This window comes from Suncus etruscus, chromosome 4 (assembly GCF_024139225.1).
Source record: "Suncus etruscus isolate mSunEtr1 chromosome 4, mSunEtr1.pri.cur, whole genome shotgun sequence".
Taxonomy (NCBI): Eukaryota; Metazoa; Chordata; class Mammalia; order Eulipotyphla; family Soricidae; genus Suncus; species Suncus etruscus.
This window is the reverse complement of record NC_064851.1, coordinates 138,137,180-138,162,523: the sequence shown is the minus strand read 5'-3', so window position 1 is coordinate 138,162,523 and position 25,344 is coordinate 138,137,180. Positions and strand designations below refer to the sequence as shown.

Genomic DNA, 25,344 nt, shown 5'->3' with positions numbered 1-25,344 from the left:
ACCACATGGGACGCCAGGAAATGGAACCAGGGTCCTTCCTTGCCTAGCACTTGCAAGGCAGACACCTTACCTCTAGCGCCATCTCTCCAGCCCAATTTTAGTTTTTTGTTTTTTGTTTTTTGTTTTTTTATGGGAAGGAGGTCAAGAGGCAGGACTTGGGGGCCCAGACCCATTCCCTGGAGATATTCAGAACTAATGGTGCTGGATCAGAGAAGCAAGGGACCAGGCCACACTTACCCATGTTTGAGGGTAATACTTACAGCTTTCTTTTATAAGGCACTGCTCATGGTTTGTTTTTTTAGGTTTTTTTGTTCGGTTTGGTTTGGTTTTGGCACCACACCCGGCTATGCTCAGGGGTTACTCCTGGTTATCTGCTCAGAAATAACTCCTGGCAGGCACGAGGGGACCATATGGGACGCCGGGATTCGAACCAACCACCTTAGGTCCTGGGTCAGCTGCTTGCAAGGCAAACACCGCTGTGCTCTCTCTCCGGCCCCACTGCTCATGTTTTGATCTAATGCTCTTTATAATATGAATGTTTTGCTTATAATTAGTATTTTAGCTACTTTTCTATGATAATTTTCCCTCCAATCATGCTAGAACTTCTCGAGTAATTTTATTAAGATAGTTAAGTCCTAAAACACAAGTTTCATTTTCTTTTCTTTTTCTTTTTTCTTGTGTGTGTGTGTGTGTGTGTGTGTGTGTGTGTGTGTGTGTGTGTGTGTGTGTGTTTGGGCCACACCCAGTGATGCTCAGGGGTTATTCCTGGCTATGTGCTCAGAAATCACTCCTGACTTGGGGGACCACATGGGATGCCAGGGGATGAAACTTCAGTCTGACCTAGGTCATAGGCATGCAGGGCAAATGCCTTACCACTGTGTGGGCCACTGCTCCGGCCCTCCATTTATTATTTATTTATTTTTTGGGTTTTGGGCCACACTGATGGTGCACAGGGGTTACTCCTGACTCTGTGCTCAGAAATCGCTTCTGGCAGGCACAGGGGACCATATGGGATGCCGGGATTCGAACCACCATTCGTCCTGAGTCTGCCACTTACAAGGCAAATGCCCTACCGCTGTGTGGTACCTCTCCAGCTCCTTCCATTTTCTTTTTTAACCATCTTTAGAACCTTTTTTCTGCTGCACATAGACTGGTAGCTTCCTAGAAACTTTGTGCCACTCTTTCAACATAGCTTATACACTCTTTGAGCTTCTTTTTTTAAAAGCTCATATTACTTTTATTTTAAAATGATTCTTTTTTTCTGAAAGCATATCTTCCTGTACTTTTCCAAGAAAGTTCCGATTAAATATAGATGTATCTTATTTATCATGTGCTTTTAAAATGTCTTATCTTCCACAAAAAAACAAACTCTATAATCACTCAGGAAAAGCCAGAGTCAGTTTATTTCATTATAGTATTGTTCCATCCCATCTAGTTACATTCCGTCTCTCTCATGTTGCCAAAGTTATGGAACTTTGGTCTGAACAATAAGAGCAGCTGAATTCTAGATGCATAATATATGTGTATATAAATTTCTTGGAGTTTTTATTTTGGGGGGGGTGACACTCAGAAGCACTTAGGGGTTGCTTCTGACTCATTGTTCAGATATTACTCCTGGCAGGCTCAGGAGACTATAGGATGCAGGGGATCAAACCCAGGTAGGTCAGTCATGTGCTATATTATCAGTGACATTTGCCTTGCATGCAGAAGGACAGTGGTTTAAATACTGGCATCCCATATGGTCCCCTGTGCCCACCAGGAGCGATTTCTGAGTGTAGAGTCAGGAGTAAACCTGAGCATCGCCGAGTGTGACCCAAAAATAAAACAAAAACAAATAAAAACCTTAACTCAAACAAATGAGATGCCATCTAACTTCTGAAAAAAACAAGAGCAGCCAGTAACAACAGCCTCTATGGGTTCCTTGTAAGGTACCCCTTACTGGGTGTTGTTACCCACAAATGGCACCATAAATTTTATTTTCAGTGATGTATTATGTAAAGCTATCAAAAAAGACAGTGTCTAATCTAAAGTCCATTTCCTTTATTTACTGATAAATTATATACTTTAGTACCAATGGCCAAACTGGTCAGCATGTTACCAGGTCAGCAAATTTGAGAACACTAGGACTGTGCAGTTAGAGAAAACACAGTATCACTGAATTTTGTAGGGGTCATCCCCATTGTCACACATGCAACTTAACTTGAATTCTGGATGCATTAGGAACTGGTGAAGGAAGGTCTTTGCCCTTTAGAGATGGTGAGACAACTGTATACATCAATACCATAAATGCTAACATTCATGTGTCCACCTTACATAAAAGATAATAACAAAAATAGAAACTAAAAATTAATTTTCTAGAAAAAATAAAAATATACCGTTTTTTTTAATCATAGTATAATTCTGATTTTACCCAGTTCCTCTTTCATTGTTTAAGCCACATCTGGCAGTGGTCAGGGGCTGCTTCTGGGTCTCTGCATGTGGGGAGTGGGGTCATTCTCCCAATGATGGGTCTGGGGACCGTGTCATGCAAGGATCAAACTTGGGTTAGCTGAATTTAAGACTATCACCATAGCCCTGTACTACCTCTTCAGCCCTCAGATCTATGTTTTTTGTTTTTTGTTTTTTTTTTTTGGTTTTTGGGCCACACCCGGGAATGCTCAGGGGTTACTCCTGGCTATGTGCTCAGAAGTTGCTCCTGGCTTGGGGGACCATATGGGACACCGGGGGATCGAACCGCGGTCCGTCCAAGGTTAGCGCAGGCAAGGCAGGCACCTTACCTTTAGCGCCACCGCCCGGCCCCAGATCTATGTTTTTTAATACTAAACATATATATATATCAGATAAGCATAAGGGAAATGTACAATAAAATGTATAATATAGTATATATGTTCTATATTATAAAATATTAATAGAAATTTATATAAAATATAGATTTTGAGATAGGGCCAGAGAGATAGCACAGCAGTAGAGCGCTTGCCTTGCATGTGTGCTGACCCAGGACGGACCTGGATTTGATTCCCACCATCCCATATGGTCCCTCAAGCCAGAAGTGATTTCTGAGTGCAGAGCCAGGAGTAACCCCTGAGCACAGCCTAGAGTGCCCCCCCAAAAAAATAAAAAAGATTTTGAGATGGGTAAACTTTCATATGCTCTTCAGTTGTTTAATATATCTCTAGAATATTTATTTCTAGATTGCCATTTGATATATTGTCAATATAGGGGCTGGAGAGATAGCACAGCAGTAGGGCATTTGCCTTGCTCACAGCCAATCTAGGAAGACCAGTGGTTCGAATCCCGGCATCCCATATGGTCCCCCATGCCTGCCGGGAGCTATTTCTGAGTGCAGAGCCAGAAGTAACCCCTAAAAGCCACAGATGTGACCCAAAAACCAAAAAAAAAATGGTTAATATAATAGTAGTCTTTTGGTATGGGTAGTCAAAATTTCAGCATTAAAGTTCAGAATTATTTTAATGTCCTGATTTATAAACATTTACAGTATGAAAAAATGTGCTCTTATAATTGTTATATAGTTGTATCAATTATGTTCATATAATGAAATCTCAAAAGTGAGTGGTAGGCAGAAAGATAATACAGGAGTTAAGAAGGCACTTGTATGCGGCTAATATCATTTTGATTCCCATCATGAGTAGGTGTGGCCCTTGAGTGCAGAGCCAGGTGGAAGCCCTGAGCACTCTAGAGCATGGCCTCAGCCCACCCCAGCACCCCCTAAAGCAAGTGGTGAGGACAGGCACTAGAGAAAGTTGTAAGGCACAAATTTGTCTAAACCCTTCTGTTTAAGGTTTTATATCTCACCTGGTATACAATTGAAAACTCTTCAAGGTTGTAAAACATTAAGCTGGAGACTAATCTGCTATATTTCTCTCCCTCTAAATTGCTGACTTTTTTAGTTTATAATATTTGGGGGGGGCATACCCAGTGACGCTCAGGGGTTACTCCTGGCTATGTGCTCAGATATCGCTCCTGGCTTGGGGGGACCATATGGCACGCTGGGGGGTCGAACCTCAGTCCGTCCTAAGCTAGTGCTTGCAAGGAAGATGCCTTACCTCTAGAGCCACTGCAATGACCCCAGTATATAATATTTTATATAAATGCCACTATGCCACAAGCACTCTTTGCAACTTGATATGACAATTTTGTTCATGACTGCATTATTTTTAACTTGTTATATTTCCTGGTATGTATGATACAGTTTGTTCACTCTGCTGATTGGTGGTGGTGATTTCAGTTGTTTAGTAGTAGTGCTATTTACAATGTGTCTACTTAGTTTACCTATACATGTGCAATAGATTTTCGTAGCAGTGTTTCTTGATGTTGACTTTACAATTTGCTGTTTTCATTTCATCTGAGGTGTACAACCACTGTATAACCACTAATCACCTTAAATGAGCTCCAGGATTTTTAAGTATGGAGTTTTTAAGTTTGGTCAATACTTCTAATATTGTGGCAGTGATTCATAAAACTGTCCAGACACAAATAGGGTTTTCTGGCTATTCATGTATTTGATCAACCAGTTATAAAGTCAAGGATTCTCATAAACTCTACAGTTTCAGTAGTTTTCTAGAATAGCTCAGAGATCTTATAAAAGAAAGAACAAAAAAAAACGTGCGGTTATGGTTTTATTGTAAAGGACATATATAGCATAAGATCTGAGGGGAGAATGGCCTGAGTTCAGCACTTCATCCCTTTCTATGTGGGATGAAGTTAAAATGCGTAACCACTGGCACATCAATGCAGTCAGTAGACATGTAGCCCCAGAGTGTTCTTTGGGTTTTCCTTAAGCAGGTACAGGTGATTTAGTCACTGTACTTGCAGTTGAACTTGGTTTTCACTCTTCTCTCCAGTGGATAGAGGAGCTAATAGCCCCCACCCATTGACCAGTGCCTGTCTAGAAGCTAGCAGGAGCCCTCTGCGCATGCTCATTGGTCTAACAGAGACACTTCTGTGATGCAGGGAATCCCAAAGATTTTTGAAACTATGTGCCAGGTAAAAGACCAGATACACTATTATAGCAAAGGATCCATTTACACACTTTAAATGTAAGGTCCTAAACAATTTTTATTAAGGATTTATATATTGATATCTTAACTTCTTAAAAGTACATATATTATATATTAACAAATGATATTTTAATTGAAAAGTTACTATTTTCCAGGGTAGGAGATAAAGTACAGAAAGTAAAGTGCTTGCCTTGCATGCAGCAAACCTGGGTTTGATTCCTGGTACCCCAAAGAGTTCCCTAAGCTTACCTGGAGTGATCCCTGAGAGCTAGGAGTAGGTCTGAGTATACTGTTAGGTGTGCCCCCTCTCAAAAAAAAAAACAGAAAAGTAACTATTTTTCAAGGAAAAGTGCCTTGGTTATTACAGTTTTGAAAGATTATGTGAATCATGAAGTTAGGTGGATTTTCATCGCTGCTTGTGCAGTCTTCTGTCGTTTTTGTGTTTTGTTTGAAGACAAAAGAAAATCTAGCTTCCCAGATGTGTGGTTGGAGAGAGGCCTTGCTGGAAACCTGAGTGATTCCAGGAATTTCCAGACCACACTTTGTGAATTGCTACATGGGTGTAGTATTTGGAGAATGAGATTGCTAAGTTAAAGCATGCACATCTTCAGTCCTGCTAATAATGCCAACCTGTTTTCTAAAGTGTATCATAGTACACAGTCACCAGAAATAAATGAAGAGCTCTGGCTGCTATGTACTTTCACCATTCCATACTGATATTCCATACAGCATTCCATACTGACACTTTTTTTAGCATCCTATTGTTTTTCAGCCACACCTGGCTGCGCTCAAGAGTTATTACTGGTTCTGCACTCAGAAATTACTCCTGCAGGTTTGGGGATCACATGGGATGCTGTGAATTGAACCAGTGACAGCAATGTACAGCAGATAAATGCCTGCTGTGCTATCACTCTGGCCCCTGACTTTGTATTTTTGCTTTACCTTTGTTTCCAAATAACTATAGTTTAAAAAAACTCAAAGTAGTTTAAGTTTTGTTCTTCAAAATAAATCTTGAGGTGTTTTGCCCAGTATTCTTATAATGATGTTTAAGTCTATAGCTTCATTTGTCAATTTTTAAATGATTCATTTTGTTTGAATTAATTTTGATATGGAGACTAGAGTGATAGCTTTGTTATTTATTTTCCACATGACTATTTTTTTTATTTTTACTGACTTGAAATATCAATATTAAGATTATTTTTACTGACTTGAAATATCAATATTAGGGGCCAGAGAGATAGCATGGAGGTAGAGGGTTTGCCTTTTATGCAGAAGGTCATTGGTTTGAATCCCGGCATCCCATATGGTCCCCAAGCCTGCCAGGAGCGATTTCTGAGCCTGGAGCCAGGAATAACCCCTGAGCACTGCTGGGTGTGACCCAAAAATCCTGTATATTTGTGGGTTTTGAGCATTTTGGGTTTTTTTTGTTGGGAGAGCATACGAAGTGATGATCAGGGGTTACTACTAGCTTTGCAATTAGTTACTCTTGGTAATACTAAGGGATCATAAAGCTTTTTAAACTTTATTTAAACATCATGATTTACAAAGCTTTTCATAATATACTTGTTTCAGGTTTGATGTTAGAACAGCAATCCTATCATCTGATTTTTTTAAATGAGAATTGTTTATTCCTATCTGTGGTTTCCTGACCATTGTTTATTTTTGTTTGTACTATGGTTTTTAATTGTTATTTCTTGTTTTCTTCTTAAAAGAACTTAAGTATTATGAGTAGTAGTGTAACACTAGGTAATCATATTTTTAATTATAAAGTGACTGGACCTTTTATATGCAAGGCATATGCTCTGTCACTTGAAACACATCCTTGGGCTCAATCATTTTGTGGGGGAATGTACCTCCCCAATGGTTTCAGAGATGTGAATTCACAACAGCACAAAAAAATGGAAGAAATTATTTATAGCAAGTATAAATGGTGGCATAATATCTCATAAAGATTTCTTGCAAGTACATAAATAGTATTCAAGAAAGATAAGTGAAAAACCTTGAACAGGTATTTCACAAACATAAAAACACAATTGACCATAATTTACTCAGCAAATGGTCAGTCTTGATCAGAAAATCAAGAGATGTGCAAATTAACAATGAGATATTATTCACAACTGTGAGCATGGTATGTGAGTAGCAAATGTTAATGAAGAAAGGCATGTTTAGAACTTAGTCACTACGAGTGATTGTGTAAAAACTCAAAAATGCCAGGATTCGAACCACTGACCTTCTGCAGGCAAGGCAAACGCCTTACCTCCATGCTATCTCTCTGGTCCCCAAAACATAATAAAAGATTGAGATGATCCTGAGAGATCATCTTGTTGGGCATTTGCCTTAGACGTAATAAATGCACCTAAGTTCAGTTCGGTCCCAAATACCCTTTATGGTTCCACAGGCACCACCTGGAGTAAGTAAGCCCTGAGTACAACTGATGGTGGCCCAAATATAAATTTAAAAAATAAATCAAAAAACAAATAGAAACTAGAGAGGTAGTTTATATGGTAGGATGCTTGCCTTCCACATGAGTAACCAGATTTCAATTTCATATAGCTCCCCAAGCTTGCCAGGAGTAATTTCTGAGCACAGAGCCAGAAGCACCCCTGACCATCGTGTATCCCATGATAAGAGATTAGGCACACAAACTTTTTCTCAGGAAGAAAATACCATTTTGAAAATATTGCAAAACTTAACACCAACAAATACAAAATATACATATAAAATTTTGATAAATCATGTACTGGAAATATAATAAGAGTGGTTAGGACCCTTGCTTTAAACATGATCAACCTGAATTCCATCCCTAGCACTCCCTGTGGTCCCCTGGAACCTTGCCAGGAGTGATTTCTGAGCGCTGCTGAATGTGCCTCCTCCAAAAAAAAGAAATTCTTAGAAATAATCAGCTTTAAAACTGTCTTACCTATTTAAAACAGCAGGAAAAGGGCCTGGTGAAAAGTAGCTTTTCTTGCACACAGCAGCCCAGGTTTGATCCCTGACACCCAGATGTTTCCCTGATCATCAGGGAATCATCAGGAGTGATTATTGAGCATAGAGCCAAGAGTAAGCCCTGAATATAGCTGGATGTAGCTCCAAAATAAACCAAAGACAAAAAGAAAATGGAGAAAAATTTAACTAAGTCAAAAGATAGATGATTCTACTTCACCAATAATGCAAGGGCCCAAGAGATAGCACGATGGAAAAGGCAGGTGTCTTGTATGTAGTCAGCCCAAGTTTGATCCCTGGCATCCCAAATAGTCCCCAAGCTTGCCAGAAATAACCCAAGTACTACTGGGTATGGCTTATAATCAAAAAGAAAAGAAAAGAATGCAGGTGAAGCCTTGAGTTTCTTTTTTTAATTAATTTGGTAAAATTCTAATAATATTCTAAGACTTTTAATTTTGTATAAAAATATAAATAAATTAAAACAATAATAAAGGCCTGCCACAGTCCCTGGCCTACAGCATGATGGCTGATTACCAGCAGGACTGCCTTGGTGCAAGCCTAGACTCCCCACTAAAAAGGGGGGTGCGGTCCTCAGCATACACTGTTGAGGAAAGGCCAGTTGTGCCCTAGTGTAGTGTATGGCAGGATAGCAACAATGAGCTTACTAAAAATAAAATTAATGTAATGAAATTTAACAATGCTGAGTATTATAATAGATGAAAAACTGCCTATGCCCCTTCCAGCTAGAACACACCTTACTACCCTAAGTTGCATTTCCAAAGATTGGGAAAATTTACAATAATATTACACTTAGTAACATGTACGGTACAAGAACACCTGGTTTTCCATGGAAAATTTTGTTCATGCCTCCTATAGTTAAAAAACAATGAATCACACCTTGCCTGTCCCATGCTGAAAGTATTCACATAATCATCAGCCACTAAATCAATGAAGTTAACATCACAAGAATGTTTTTTTAGGTTCTTTGTAGCTTATTTATGTTTCCATAGATAATTTTGTTGATTAGTAGTAAATCTTAATGGGGTACTAGTAAAGATATGATTAATGGGAAAGTGATTTCTATGATTTCTATTTAGGGTAGTGAAACTAATGACTATAGAATAAAGAATTTATGCAAAATACTGAAATATTTAGAAATGTTCAGAGTATAAAGGTAGTGGTTTCCTACTGTATTGATTCACAATGTTTAACCCTGCAGCTATAATTTATGTAATGTCCGTCTATAGATGGACTCATATTCAAGCCCCCTTGAGTGTGTTTGGTTTCTGAGTACCCACTCTATACCAACTCCAAAGCTCCCATCCTTTTTCCAAGTAACTGTAAAGTCCCCTCAGTGCTGCCCAACTCAGCTGGCCTGTGGCACAGGCCAAATGAGAAAAGATAAATTGAGACTAGGAAGTACCACCTGTGAAAGAGCTGTAAAATTAGAATTATAATGTCACAACTGTCAGGAAATTAATATTTCAAGAACAGAGATATCAGAGTGAAGCCAAGTTAAGTTATAAGCCAGAGATGTGCTTACAGTGAGAAAGGTAAATGTGGAAACTGCTGGCTGAGGTTTGTAAAAACTTCTATTAGTGAAATCTCATACAGCTTTCCTGAAAATGTAATGTAAGTTAAAAGCAATCAGCGTTAGTACTTGATTCTTCAAAGTGTACTCACTCAACTGACCATTATAAGTAGCATTAACCATGATTCATTGATGAGATTTTTGTGATTTAAGTTGCTGTAAATTCATTTCCCCTTTTCCTCCTTAATAAACTACTAGATGAACATGGCAGTCTTGATGGTTATCACTAGAGCTATTATATTTAAGAGTTTTCATAAAATACGACTGTAGACAATACCACTGGTGCCTGTTTAATAGAGCTAGAAGAAAGAAGGACTGGCCTGCTTCTTTGTCCATTCCCTACTCTGACCCCATGTTTGTTTGGAAATTTTCACAACCAACTTTCATGACAAGCCGAGGGGTGTGGCTTCTTTCACTCACTTAGGAAACTTCTGCGGAATCTTAGCTTTTTGATCCTTCCATAGAATTTTGACAATTGAGTGGATTGTTAGCTAACATTTGAGCTGAGCAGTTGATACCTATCAGGAGGCTCACAAACCATATTAAGAAATAGCATGAAAAATAGTATTTATGTATTTCTGTGTTGGCTCCATGTCTATACTTTGATGTCCAGTTTGAGTTCTACTTAAAGGTTAAGAACTTGTGTATGTTGTAAAGGGTGGGGACAAAAGGCAGGAAAAAGAATCTGCTACTACTTTGTGACAGTATAAAGATGTCTTAATCCATTTAAAGCTATATAGAATAATAGCCAGTGAGCAATTGACTATTTTGGACCGTCATAATTTCTTCCAAAGCTAAAAGTGCTTTTAGAGATAGATTAGATAGATAGATAGATAGATAGATAGATAGATAGATAGATAGATAGATAGATAGATAGATAGATAGATAGATAGATAGATAGATTACCTACTGAGCTTACATGTCTTGCATATAAAGAGCCCTGAATTTGATCAATAGATAACAATAATTTTTTTTTGTTTTTGGGCCACACCTGGTGACACTCAGGGGTTACTCCTGGCTATTTGCTCAGAAATCACCCCTGGCTTGGGGACCATATAAGACACTGGGGGATTGAACCACGGTCCGTCCTACACGTACAAGGCAGATGCCCTACCACTTGTGCCACTGCTCTGGCCCCAACTCTTGATAACAATAATTTGATAGAATTGTGTTAAAGAGAATGCCATTCTAACTCTAGGTATATATGAAAAATTGGGCTGGGGGGGCTTTTGGACTATACCTAGCAGTGCTCAGGACTTACTCTTATCTCTGCACTCAAAGATCACTCTTGGTGGTGCTTGGGGATCATATGTTGTACCTGGCATCAAAATCAGGTTGGCCACATTCAAAGCAGACCCATTACCTGCTAACAATTGCACCAGTCCCAAAAATATTTTCTGACCATACCGAGAAGTACTCAGGGTTTATTTCTGGCTCTACACTCATTGAATCGCTCCTGGCATGCTCAGGGGGACCCTATAGGATGCCAGAATTAAACTGAGCTCAACCACATGCAAGGCAAGGGCTCTACCTGCTGTACTATCACTACAGACCCACAAAAATATTTTTAAAATATAGTATCTGTCAAGAATTATACAAAATATTAATAAATACAGAAAGTTACTAAAGCACACAAAATACATGAATTACAGGGATAGATCTATTAAAAACTATACAAAATGACTTTTTAATTTATAACAAAGTCAAAGTTGCTCTTTTATTTTCTATTATAGGTAACCTAGACAGAAATTGAAATCTATTGTGATACCTAGTCTGACAATAAAATTGTATCTTAATTTAAGAATGTTTAACTGATTTTAATTCCACTAACTTTTATTTATTTATTGACTTCTTTGCTTACTACCTTTGGATTGACTTTAGGCCACCAACAAAATGGAAATGAAAGAGATTTCTAAACACAAAACAATATGGAAAGTGAACCCAACCAATGAACCTCTATTAGTTACTGGTGCAGAAGTCAATCCGTTGAAGAAATTTACTATTCCCAAGATTAGGAAGACAACTGATAAAGGTAATATTTCTTTAAAAGAGGAAACTAGGGGCCGGAGAGATAGCATGGAGGTAAGGCGTTTGCCTCTCATGCAGGAGGTCATCGGTTCGAATCCCGGCGTCCCATATATGGTCCTCCCGTGCCTGCCAGGAGCAATTTCTGAGCCTGGAGCCAGGAATAACCCCTGAGCACTGCCGGGTGTGACCCAAAAACCACAAAAAAAAAAAAAGAGGAAACTAATGTATAGTGATTAACTGCTTTTCTATAATTCTTAGTTTATGTTCACCTATTTTAATTTTGTATAAACTTAAGTAGTGTCAGACCTTTAATTCTTTAAACACCCATGTACTGTGTACTTCTACACAAAATGGAATAGAGTATGTTTCCTTTCTTTTTGTGAATATGCCTAAAAATACTGAATGCAACATATAAACACAAGACTTTGAGAAGTGGAGAGATTATGACCAGATTATGATTATCTGGTCATAGTGATGATGATTATTATTATAAGATTATAACCATAATCTTGAGACCCTCAAATGTAAGGAATGACATATTAATAAATTATCTGGATTTTCTTCCTGTTTCATCTATGTCTCAGATCATATATCCATGTCTCAAATTCTAACTAGCACAGATGCAAAAATCCATAGAAAAAGTCTGTTTTAGAGCCTATAAAATAATTAAAAGAATTTGAGCACACCTGAATTCAATCCTTAGCCCTATAAGTGCCATTCAGACAGCTCTGGAGATAGTCTAGAGGCCCTCAAGGTAATAAAGGAATCCTCAGGCCCTAGCATTCAGCATTCAGGAGGTTGATCAAGAATATCTGGTGATGGTCAGTGCACGCTCTGAGCATTCTGGAGGCCCAAAAAAAGAAAATATGTTCCCTTTTACCTAAGACTGGGAAGAGGCATCCTAGAAATACAAGAATCTGATGGACAATAATCAGAGCATTACTGGAGCCGGAGTGGTGGCTCAGCGGTAGGGTGTTTGCCTTGCATGTGGTGAACCTAAGATGGACGGTGGTTCAATACCCCAGCATCCCATATGGTCCCCCAAGCCAGGACCTAGTTCTGAGTAACTCTGAGCATCACAGGGTGTGGCCCCAAAACCAACCAACCAAATAAATAAATAAAAAACAGTTCATGCAGAACACCGGTGGTGGGCAAGAGGATGAGAGTATAATATAAACTACACCTTTCAGGGGTCTAAATTTTCTTTTTGGGTATCCATACTCAGTGATGCTTAGAGGCTAGTGCTCAAGGTTAGGGAGTCATTTCTGGCAGTACTCAGAAAAACCAGAAGTGCCAGGGACAGAACTTGGGTTTCCTAAGTTCTGGTTTTAACTTTATTTTTGATTTTGATTGTTGGGCGGGGGTATATCCAGAACTCCTGGTTCTGCGCTCAGAAATCTTTCCTGGCAGGATTAGGGGATCATATGAGATGACAGGAATAAACCCAGGTCCATCCTGGGTCTGCTTGTGCAAGACAAAAGTTCTACCACTGTGCTATCACTCCAGCCCCACTATCCTTAACTTTCTGAATTCTCTCCATTCCTCCATAATTCCTTTGTAAGCAAAGGCTGAGTGATTTCTCTCATTCATGCCATTTTTGTCCCTTTAGCTTCATAGTTCTCAATCCTTACATGGTGGTGAGTTGTTCCATCTCACCTGGAGCAGAGTCAGGGATGACCAGGTGGGGAACCTATACTCACTATCACAAGAAACCTATATCCAACACAGCATCCTGGATTCTTAGATGTTGGTGGACTTTCAACCTCACTTCTGGTTCAGAAGTACCTCTGAGTATCACTGAGGATACTGTAGAAATCAAGGGTTCAAACCATGGAAAATTGTCCCCTTTTCCTGGCTGGAGGCAATCCCTTTCTTTGTAGCAACTGAATTATGGAATACTTCAATATAAGCCTGATAAAAATTAGTATTTTTTGTTTAAAGTTACAAAATGCTAAAGAATCAAATCTAAATTAATGAAGAAGTATTCTATATTCATAGAACATATTGAAAATATTGAAGATATTGAACATATTGAAGATTGTAAGTTCTATTAACATCTCATCAAAATTTTCGTAAATAAATTTTAGCTTATTATAAAATTTACATGAGTGAGCAAAAAACTAGACATAGAGAACACTTTGAAATAGAAGAAAGTTTTTGAAATTACCTAATAGTAAGACTCTCTATTCAGTGATCAATACAACATAGTATTTGGCAAGAGTAGTGAAAGTTATATTGGTGAAACAGATTTTAGAAATAGACCTACATGGGTCCAGAGAGATAGCATTGCGATAGGGCGTTTGCCTTGCAAGCAGCGGACCCAGGACCAATGGTGGTTTGAATCCCAGCTTCCCATATGGTCCTCCATGCCTGCCAAGAGTGATTTCTGAGCACAGAGCCAGAAGTAGTAACCCCTGAGCACCACTGGGTGTGGTCCAAAATCCAAAAAAAAAAAAAAAAACAGACCTACATATGTATGTTCCATTGTTTTCTTCTAATTTATCTTCGACCAAGCAACATTGAATAGAAAAAAATGTTGATATTCCCATCAGTCTTGTTAGAACAATTGGACAGCATTAATAGGCAAAAATAACATACTTCATCAGAATTTTACAAAAATAAATTTAGAATGGGGCTGGAGAGAACAGAATAGATAGTGTATTTGCCTTGCATGTAGCCAACCTGTGTTCATCCCCAGCATCACTTATGTTCCCCCCAATCCCTGCCAGGAGTAATTCCTGAGCATTGCTGAATGTATTCCCTGCCCCCAAAAGAAAAGTAAGGTTGTTTTAAAATGCAAAATGTCAAACTGTAAATTTTTTAGAAGAACCTATGAAAGAATATTTCCAAGACATGGGGACAGATGAAAAGTTCTTAGACATGATGCCAAAAGCACAGTAAAAAAAAAAAAAAACAGGGGAAACTTATTCTCCAGGTGATTGGACAGCGACCGTCCAACCCAGAACCCCAGATCCCAGAAGTGGAACTGACACAAGTCCCAGCAATAGCACCGGGAACCAAATTCCTCCCTGGGAAATTCCTAATACTGCTTTGGCACCAACTTGCAATGGTTTTGATATGACATCATGACATAAGGAAACGGCAACAACTTAATCTAAGAGAGGGTTGTCCTACCTCATCACCTACCGGTCTGATGCAATCAGGAGACATGACAGCCTCTGCTATATGCAAAAACCAAAATTACTAACTACAGAAGACTGACCTTGACAAACATGGATGGACCAATGAGAAAGATCCTAGCTAAGCCTTAGGCCTAGGATTTGTACAAAAACCAAGATCTCTAATTCTTACTGAAAGTCTCTATCCTAGGCTCTGTTCTAGGATCTGAGCAAAAACCAAGACCACTAATTACTGATTACAACAACAGGGATGGAACAGAACTTCTAGAACCATAAAAAAAAAAAAAAAAGCTCTCTCCTAGCCTTCCTTTTATGACCTATGCAAACAACAAGATTTCTGGCTACAGGGGCATGATATCATCCACAACTGACCGGAAAGTTCCCTGGTGCCATAAAAAGAACTTGGAGTGTGAAAATGAGTGGGGTATAGAGTCTATAGTTCTTCCCATGGCAGTATGCTTTAAGGGTGGAGAAATTCGACCAAGGGAATTCTCATTCTAATTTCCCCAGTATTTACTGTGCCTTTGCAAAAAAAAAAAAAAAAAAAAAAAAGAAGAAGAAGAAGAAGGAGAAGGAGGAAGAGGAGAAGGAAGAGGAGGCACAAACCTTTTTAAGTAATAAAAAAGTCTTATTTGTTTTTTTTTACTGTTTTTGTTTTCGTTGTTGTTGTTGGTTTTGTTTTGTTCTGTTTCATTTTATTTTTTTCGGGTTGTTCTCTTTTTTTGTTCTTTTTGTACTTTGTTATTACTGCCCTATTGTTTTTTGGTTTTGCTTTTGTTTTTTGGTTTGCTTTATGTTACCCTTTTCTTCTTTTTTTTCTTTTTCTTTTTTTCCCTTTCTCCTTCTAAAGGGGAATTTATAACATCTTCTAGACAAATTCCCCTGGTTTCCTTTGTTTTCTTTTCTTTTCCTCTTTCTCCTTTTTCTTTTTTTTCCTTTTGTTTTTCTTTTCTTCTCCCTTATCTTTTCATATATCTACAACAGAACCACATTACTGTAATCATCTCATTCAGCCTCACAATTTGAGGGGGGGAAATGGATGGTACCAAGACCAATCATATGAACATTTAGTGGAAATAAAAAAAGATCAGACTGGAACACCAAACCCATAGTCAACAACAACAGAATCGATACCCAATTTGCAACAAGCTGTACAAGTGGGAAACAGCTACCTAGCATTATGGGGGTTAAAAGAGGGAGATATAGGATGCATGCTGGGAATAGGGGTGGAGGGAAGACACACTAGTGGTGGGAATGCCCCTCAGTCATTGTCACTATGTGCCTTAAATATTTCTGTGAAATAATTGTAATTCACTTTGACCACAATAAAAATTAAAAAGAAAAAAACAAGGAGAGGGAAAACAAATAACAGATAAATTGGACTTCATCAAAATCATTTTAGAGTGATAAGGTGAAAGGACAAGCTGAGAATAGAACAAAAATACTTGGAAATCATATTCTGACAAGAACTCTTATCTAGAATTTAAAGGTTTTTAAAATATAGTTTTTTTAAGTAACATCTTTATTTAAGCATCATGATTACAAACATATTTGTAGTTACGTTTCAGTTATAACAAAAAAGAACACCCCTTTCACCAATATAAACAGTTTCTAAACTTAATAGTAAGAGAAAGGACAATCCAAGTAGAAAACAAGAAAAAAATGTATATTCCATTAGTGAGTATATACAAATGGCAAATGAGTATATAAAAAGACTTTTGACAGCGTAACCAGTAGGAAATATTGACAATAACCCAGTGAGGTATAACAATACTTTTTTTCAGACAACTAAATGAATAACCATTTGATAATTTCCTGCAGGTATCATGTGATCTAGCACTTGCACTTTGGGGCATTTAATCTGCCAAAAGTTTATGTAAGCTTGCAGAAAACCTTGTAAACATTGCAGAAATTCATTATAACCTGATTTGTAACAAATTGGCAACCATACAGAATTCCATTTTGTGAATGATTAAACTGGTGAATTTATACTATGAATACTCAGCAATTAAAAGAGTCAATCTTCTGAAAAAAGGAAAAAGGAAAGGAAAAAGAAAAAAAATGTGGTTTGATCTCAGAAGGACTATGTTGAATGAAAAGCAGCCTGTTTCTTTGAATAGGAAGTATAAAATTTCACTTAGAAACTATTTTTTGAAGGACCAGAGCAATATTGCAGCAGGCAAAGCACTTGCCTTGCATACAGTTTCAGAGCCAGAAGAATCCAACTCCTGAGCACCACCAGATGTGACCCAGAAAGAGAAAAAAAAAAAAGGAATTTTGAAGTCCTAAATAGAGACATGGAGAACTTAGTCTTTTCCAGAAGTTAGAGGCAGAGAAGGGGAATAGGGTCCTCAGTATGACTCTGCTTATAAAGGTCTAACCCAAGGGAGGTCTTTGTGAAAATGGCACCTCCCTGTGTCTTGATTAGAGTGAGGCTTAAATAAGCATGTGATAAAATTGCATCAAGCTGTGCACTCTCATAAGTGTACATAAAACTGTTAAACTCTTACTAAGGTTTTTGGATTTTGCCAATGTTAATTTTTCTATTTTGATACTCTTATAATTAAGTAAAATATTTCCAGTGAGGGAATTGGGTTAAGAGGGTACACAAGACTTTTCTGTATACCTCTACAAATTCCTGTTAGTCTATATTTATTTAAAAATTAGCTGAAAAGTAAAGACCACAGACCCAAATTATTTTATGAAAGAGTCAAGTTTTATAACAATTAAAATTATACAAATATTAAAGAAAAATATTTAGAACAACCGAAAAGTTTGGAAATGAATTGGGACAAAGATTTCTAGGGATATACCCTAGGAACACAAAAACGCAATTCAAAAATCCCTTCCTCACACCTATACTCATTGCAGCACTGTTTACAATAGCCAGACTCTGGAAACTACCAATATGCCCTTCAACAGATGAATGACTAAAGAAACTGGTATATATACACAATGAAATATTATGCAGCCATCAGGAGAGATGAAGTCATGAAATTTTCCTATATGTGGATGTACATGGAATCTACTATGCTGAGTGAAATAAGTCAGAGGGAGAGATAGACACAGCATAGACTCACTGACCTATGGGTTTTAAGAAAAATTAAGGACACCATATGGCATCCCATATGGTACACCAAGCCAGCAGCAATTTCTGAGCATATAGCCAGGAGTAACCCCTGAGTGTCACCGGGTGTGCCCCTCCCCCCAAAAATTAAGGACATTATTGTAATAATGCCCAGAGACAATAGAGATGATGGCCGGTAGGACCAGCCACAATATGAAGCTCACCACAAAGAGTAATCAGTGCAGTTAGGGAAATAGCTATACTAACAAATACCATGACTATTTTATTGAGTGAGAAGTAAAATGCTTATCTCAAATACAGGCAGGGGTTGGGAAGGGCGTGGGGGCCATTGGTAGTGGGAAGATTGCACTGGTGAAGGGGGTGTTCTGTTTATGACTGGAATCTAACTATAGTCATATTTGTAATCATGGTGCTTAAAGATTTTATATAAAAAATTTAAAAAAGAAATAAAGATGTTCCACATACCCATGGTTTGCTGTATATCAATAAACAAAGTGAGTAATTTTTGAAATCCAGTGGGTTGTAATATTTTATATCTTTTTTGGGGTTAATTCAGCCTGTTGATTGTTAAATAAAAAGAACTACTATTTAAATAGAGGACAGATAAAACCAAACCAAAACAACCCGTTGGTTTCTGAATACGTAAAGGGACAGCCTCTCTCTCCTCTCTTTTTCTTTCCCTTTACCCCTTCTCCTCTCACCCTGCCACCCTCCCTCTATTTTCTCTTCTTTTCCCTTCCTTTTGATTGTGGGGCATACTTTGTGATGCTCAGGGCTGGTTTTTTCACTAGGAATTACTCCTGGTGGTGCTCAAGAGATCATATGGGATGCTAGGGACTGACCCTGGGTCAGATGCTTGTAAGACAAACATCATGCCTGCTGTATTGTAGCTTCAGCAACCAATATTACTTTAATACATTTGAAATATGTACTCTAAAATAAGAGAATTACTGTTTTGTTAGATTTGTATGTTTGGAAGTTGCCTTCAGCTATTTATTATATATAATTGGTCCTCATTTGTCATGAGTTTCACATTGATGAATTCTTCTGTTTGCTGAAATTTGTTCATGACCCACAAATAACTTTAGTGTTTCCATAGTCATCTGTGGGTATGTGAAATGTGAGGCACTCAATATACACGTTCCCTGTTGAGGGAAAATAATTTGCTCCTGGTTCCAGTGCTCATATTGTTAAAAATGTGTCCATTTCATCATCTAGTGCTGTGCTTTTTGCACTGTTGCCACTGGCTGTGCTCTTTAAAATGGCCCCCACTGCGTAGTGCTAAGTGCTGATATGCAGCCTAGTGGTTGTAAGCTGAAGAAGTGTGTGATGTGGGCCTGGAGTCTAGATCACTGAGCTCCTGTCTTGCAAGACTGAGACTGCTGGCTAGTTCAGTCCCTAGTGGGCATTCTACCACATGTAGTCCCAGGTAAACAGCAATGTCATTTTATACATAAATAACTTCTTATCCTTTCCTGTAGTTTACTTGTCATCTTGTTACACCAATACTAGAGAGTACAGTTTCATCCATGATACTCTTAATCAGTGCCGGCTTGATGTAAGCTGTGACCTACAATCATCATGGCAGTTTGGAGACACAAAACTGGTTCACAATGAGTATCTAGAAAAAAAATTTACTTCTAAGAGGTGAGTTACCTGACCTAAGGAAATTTGGAATTTTACCATTTTCACTTTCCCTTTGAAGACTTACTTGAATTTATTGTTTCTACCATTTGCAATGTGTTATTAATATTAAAATAAGTAAGGAATTGGATTATTTATTTTTTCACCTTCTTAACCATGTGTAATAGTGAATAGCTAAGTGGTGTTTGATTAATATTTTATATATTAATGGAACCATTACTTCAGTCACTTTCTTTTCATTTTTGGGTGGGAAGGAGTGCACATCTGGTGATGCTAGGCTTCAGGCCCTGTTCTCAGAGATCACTCCTGGCATGCTCGGGGAACAGATGAGGTGATGGGAATCAAACACTGGTTGGCTATTGCAAGGCAACCCTGCTTTTTTTACCATAATGTTTTGTTTTGTTTGGGGACTATACCCAGTGATGGTAAGGGCTTACTCTTTGCTCTGCACTGAAGTGTCACTCCTGGCGAACTCAGCAGACCATATGAGGAACTGGGGAGCAAACCGAGGTCAGCTACGTGCAAGGCAAGTACTATCACTCTATTCCTCCTGGGCCTAATTTGTATTCTTCATAAATTTTTCAGAAGCACACATGAGCACACTTATTTTCCTCTGGTAGGTCGTTTTTGCCACTTACATACTATAAAACAGAAATGAAAGTTTTCAGAAGGTAACATTTTTCTTATTCAACTTTTTTGAGACTGAATTGAATTTAGTTTACTTAGGACAGATTGGATCTGGCTATTTTCAACTACACCATTTGATTAGAGAGAGGTTCCCGAATTTATTTGGCCTACCTACCCACTTTTGGGGGGAAATTATTCAGCACCCTACCCTTAAAAAGCTGCAAATGAACGAAGAGGAAAGCGCCCCTCCTAATTAAACTTCCCAGTTATACCCCTATGTTATTCTAGTGCACCTAGAGGTCATATAGCCTATTTTGTTTTTGTTTTTTGGGTTTGTTTTTGTTTTTGGGTCATACCCAGCAGTGCTCAGGGGTTACTCCTGGCTCAATGCTCAGAAATCGCTGCTGGCAGGCTCAGGGGGCCATATGGGATACCAGGAATCGAAACACCATGCTTCCGCATGCAAGGCAACCATCCTACCTCCATGCTATCTCTCCGGACCCAATATAGCCTATTTTGGTAAGCACTGCACAAGAACCACTCTTTCTGACATTTTTTAAAACCACATTTTTTGATTTTTTGGAAAACATGTTCTTTTATGTTAACTTAATAAGAAATAATAGGCATAAAAATTTAAAAAAAAAGAAAGAAATACAAATAGATAGTCAGTAGGCACATACAAAAAAAAAAAAAGAAGAAATAATAGGCAGGGGCCAGAGTGATAGCGCAATGGTAGGTCATTTGCCTTTCATGCAGCTGATCCAGGATGAACCTCAGTTCGATCCCTGGCATCCCACATGGTCCCCCAAGCCAGGAGTGATTTCTGAGTGCATAGCCAGATGTAACCCCTGAGTGTCACTGGGTATGGCCCAAAAAAACAAATAAAAAAGACAAAAGAAAAATAATAAGCATATAAGCAGATTTCTGCATTAACTCTTTTGTCTTAGTGTTATATTTTATTTAATATATAACAAATACTATTTCTCCACTAAAACAAAAAGAACATTTTGTATTTATAGGTGTAGATTTTGTGCAACAGTTTGGTATATTATCATTTTCATTTTCTAAACTTGCCATTTCCTCCTTTCCTAATGGCACTTCCTAAGACCTAAGTAGCTTGGTGATGTTCAGAACTAATTTTGTGGTGTTTGGGGTTTCAAATGCTCAGGAGCTACTCTGCTCAAACCCAGGCCTCTGAGGCCAAAGCGTGCAGTCTAGACGTTGCTATTTCTGTGTCCCTCTTTTTGTTTAAGATCTTCTTGACTCAAACATGCTATACCACTTGGTGTCAATTTGTAGAGTTGGTGGAAATGACAGAATTAGTTGTTGCCAGGTTCTTTCCTCTGAAGACCACATTTTAGAGCAAGAGTAAAACATGTTAGATATGTCCTGTCCCTTCCAAATTGCAATAACATGTCAACCAAAAGTGATCTACTATAACTGTTCTTTGATTTTGATTCCTTTGGGCACATAAAATTGTTGTCCTTTTATGGCTGGAGAAGATGAAGCTTTGATGAAGAAGGTCTAAATTTAATTCCTGGCACCACATGGTCCCTGTGCACTGCTACGGTGACCCCAAGCACCAAGCTGAAAGTAGCTCCTGAGCACACTAGATGTTGGATAATTTTTTATAATGACCCCTGCTTAATATTTTTCAACTTATTTTTCTCCCTTGTTAATGTTTCAGAAAAAATTAAACTACCTGCTAACCAATGTATGTTGAACATTCTAAAAGACCAAAATGAATAGGATTTATATTTATTTATGTATTGTCATTTATTCAACTAGACAGATGCATTTGGCTTCCATAGTTATTTTTACTTATTTGTGGGAATTACCATACATAATATGATAGCTTTTTCTAATTTCCCCTACTACATTGTGAGTTAAATATTTCTGATGTGGGCCCGGAGAGATAGCACAGTGGTGTTTGCCTGGCAAGCAGCTGACCCAGGACCAAAGGTGGTTGGTTCGAATCCCAGTGTCCCATATGGTCCCCCGTGCATGCCAGGAGCTATTTCTGAGCAGACAGACAGCCAGGAGTAACCTCTGAGCATCGCAGTGTGTGGCCCAAAAACCAAAAAAATAAAAAATAAAAAAAAAATTTCTGATGTATCCATAGTATGAAATTGAGTCTAAAGTAGACACTTGTAACTTTAAATTTTTTGTTTGTTTTTTTGGTTTTTGGGTCACACCCAGCAGCACTCAAGGGATACTCCTGGCTCACCACTCAGAAATCGCTCCTGGCAGGCACAGGGGACCATATGGGATGCCGGGATTCGAACCACTGTCCTTCTGCATGCAAGGCAAACGCCCTATCTCCATGCTATCTCTCTGGCCTGTTAGTTTAAATTTTTATTTCAATTTTTAAATTATGTGGGCTGGGGATATGACTCAAAGAGGCTAAAGAACTTATTCACCTCATGCCAGTGATTCCTCAAGCTCCACTGGATGTGACTTCAAACACTGGATTGGACCCAAAACAAAATCTCCATAATTTTAGGAAATAGCCTTAAAACACAGAAGAGAAAAATCAGAATTCTTAGCACAAGAGTCATGAAAGAATAAATTTTGATAAATACTGATTAACTCATACTTTCTTTATATCAATACCTTATAAACTTATAAGTCTCTGATCTCAGCAAAAGCATGGGTCGCAATTCTTCTTATCTAGTATACTATCTCCAAAGTATAAAATCAGCAAAAGTACATTAATACAAACATACAAGAATATAGAAATCAAAATATATCAGCATACATCAGAGCACCTAACTATATTGAGCACATACTAAGAGATCTGAAGGGAATAACACAATTCAATAATGGAGAAAGGATTCCAGTGTATTAATTTTATCAATTTAACCTAGGCAGAAAATCAACAGTAAACACTGGATTTGAATCTTTATGTTATGTCACAGGTGCCCAGCTTTGTTCAAGGTCACTGTTGGTGTGTTCAGGGAACAATTTAGGGTGTCAGAGATTGAATCCAGGTTTACCATCAATTATACTCTTGGTTCCCTAACAAGTACTTTAACCCCTATCTCTCTACTCCTGGCTTAACTAATGCTAGCCCCAAACAAACAGACAAACAAAACAATAAAAGAAAATTCTAGGTTCAACCTGTTTAATTACCTATTGGCCCCTAGCATTCTATTTTAAATTTGTGACATCGTTGCTTTATTTTTTTTTTTGGTGGGGGGCCTCTCCGAAGTGGTTCTCAGGCTTGGAGGGCCCACCAGCAACCAGGTTGGCAGCTTAATGCAAGGGCCTAAGAATATGATGCTATTTGAGTTCTGTGGTACTGAGGATACTCAGGCCACCCCAAAAATACTCAGTCTCTTCAGAACAATATCCAGCAATGTTCACGCCTCACCATATTGTTCCAGGACTCAAACTAGTTTGAGCCTTGCTAGACATGTGCCCGGAATAGTACCTTCTTCCAATCCTGTCTTAACTTAGACACATAACTTTTTTCCCAACATACATTTGTTTTTCGTTTTTTTTTTTTTAAGTATGGAATGCTTCACGAATTTGCATGTTATCTTTGCATAGGGGCCATGCTAATCTTCTCTGTATCGTTCCAATTTTTAGTATATGTGCTGCCGAAGTGAGCACATACATTTGTTATTTATATATACATGTTTCTATATCTATTTATTAATAAATTATATCAACTGCAACAATTTTAATACCTTTAGACTTTAATCTTTACACTACATATACTTAACATACAACCATATTGCAGGAAAAGATAATTCTGAGTCTGACTAAATATTTACCTTTATTAGTGTATTGTTTAGTTGCACATGTTTTTTTAATATATATAGATATATTTTTAAACAACTTGATTACATACATGATTGTGTTTAGGTTTCAGCCATGTAAAGAACACCACCCACCACCAGTGCAACATTCCCATCACCAATGTCCCAAATCTCCCTCCTCTCCACCCAACCCCCGCCTATACTCTAGAAAGGCTTTCTATTTCCCTCATACATTCTCATTATTAGGATAGTTCAAAATGTAGTTATTTCTCTAACTAAACTCATCACTCACTGTGGTGAGCTTCATGAGGTGAGCTGTAACTTCCAGCCCTCCTCTCTTTTGTGTCTGAAAATTATTATTGCAAGAATGTCTTTCATTTTTCTTAAAATTCATAGGTGAGTGAGACCATTCTGCATCTTTCTCTCTCTCTGACTTATTTCACTCAGCATAATAGATTCCGTGTACATCCATGTATAGGAAAATTTCATGACTTCATCTCTCCTGATAGCTGCATAATATTCCATTGTGTATATGTACCACAGTTTCTTTAGCCATTCATCTGTTGAAGGTTATCTTGGCTGTTTCCAGAGTCTTGCTATGGTAAATAGTGCTGCAATGAATATAGGTGTAAGGAGGGGATTTTTGTATTGTATTTTTGTGTTCCTAGGGTATATCCCTAGGAGTTGGTATAGTAGGATCGTATGGGAGCTTGATTTCCAGTTTTTGGAGGAATCTCCATATCGTTTTCCATAAAGGTTGAACTAGACGGCATTCCCACCAGCAGTGGATAAGAGTTCCTTTCTCTCCACATCCTCGCCAACACTGCTTGTTCTCCTCCTTTGTGATGTGTGCCAATCTCTGTGGTATGAAGTGGTACCTCATAGTTGTTTTGATTTGCATCTCCCTGATGATTAGTGATGTGGAGCATTTTTTCATGTGTTTTTTGGCCATTTGTATTTCTTCTTAGTCAAAGTGTCTGTCCATTTCTTCTCCCCCATTTTTTGATGGAATTAGATGTTTTCTTCTTGTAAAGTTCTGTCAGTGCCTTGTATATTTTGGAGATTAGCCCCTTATCTGATGGTTATTGGGTGAATAGTTTCTCCCACTCAGTGGGGGGCTCTTGTATCCTGGATGCTATTTCCTTTGAGGTGCAGAAGCTTCTCAGTTTAACATATTCCCATCTGTTAATCTCTGCTTTCACTTGCTTGGAGAGTGCAGTTTCCTCCTTGAAGATGCCTGTAGTCTCAATGTCCTGGAGTGTTTTGCCTACGTATTGTTCTATATATCTTATGGTTTCGGGTCTGATATGGAAGTCTTTAATTCATTTGGATTTTGTACATGATGTTAACTGGGGGTCTAAGTTCAATTTTTTTGCAAGTGGCTAGCCAGTTGTGCCAATATCACTTGAAGAGGCTTTCTTCGCTCCATTTAGGATTTCTTGCTCCTTTATCAAAAATTAGGTGATTGTATGTCTGGGGAACATTCTCTGAGTATTCAACC

At 38.1% G+C, this 25,344-nt stretch overlaps 1 protein-coding gene and 1 non-coding gene across 2 annotated transcripts in view; one reads left to right on the top strand and one right to left on the bottom strand.

Annotated features, from left to right (window-relative positions):
- Window positions 1-11,445: 11,445 nt before the first annotated feature.
- TEX15 (testis expressed 15, meiosis and synapsis associated) overlaps window positions 11,446-25,344 on the top strand; it is a 48,582-nt gene continuing 34,683 nt past the window's right edge. The window contains 2 exon segments of the mRNA XM_049772700.1: window positions 11,446-11,584; window positions 19,290-19,455. Of these exon segments, the coding sequence (XP_049628657.1) occupies window positions 11,446-11,584; window positions 19,290-19,455 (305 nt within the window).
- LOC126007472 (U6 spliceosomal RNA) lies at window positions 23,587-23,694 on the bottom strand. The gene has a single exon (XR_007495041.1). It is a non-coding gene; the product is annotated as a U6 spliceosomal RNA (small nuclear RNA).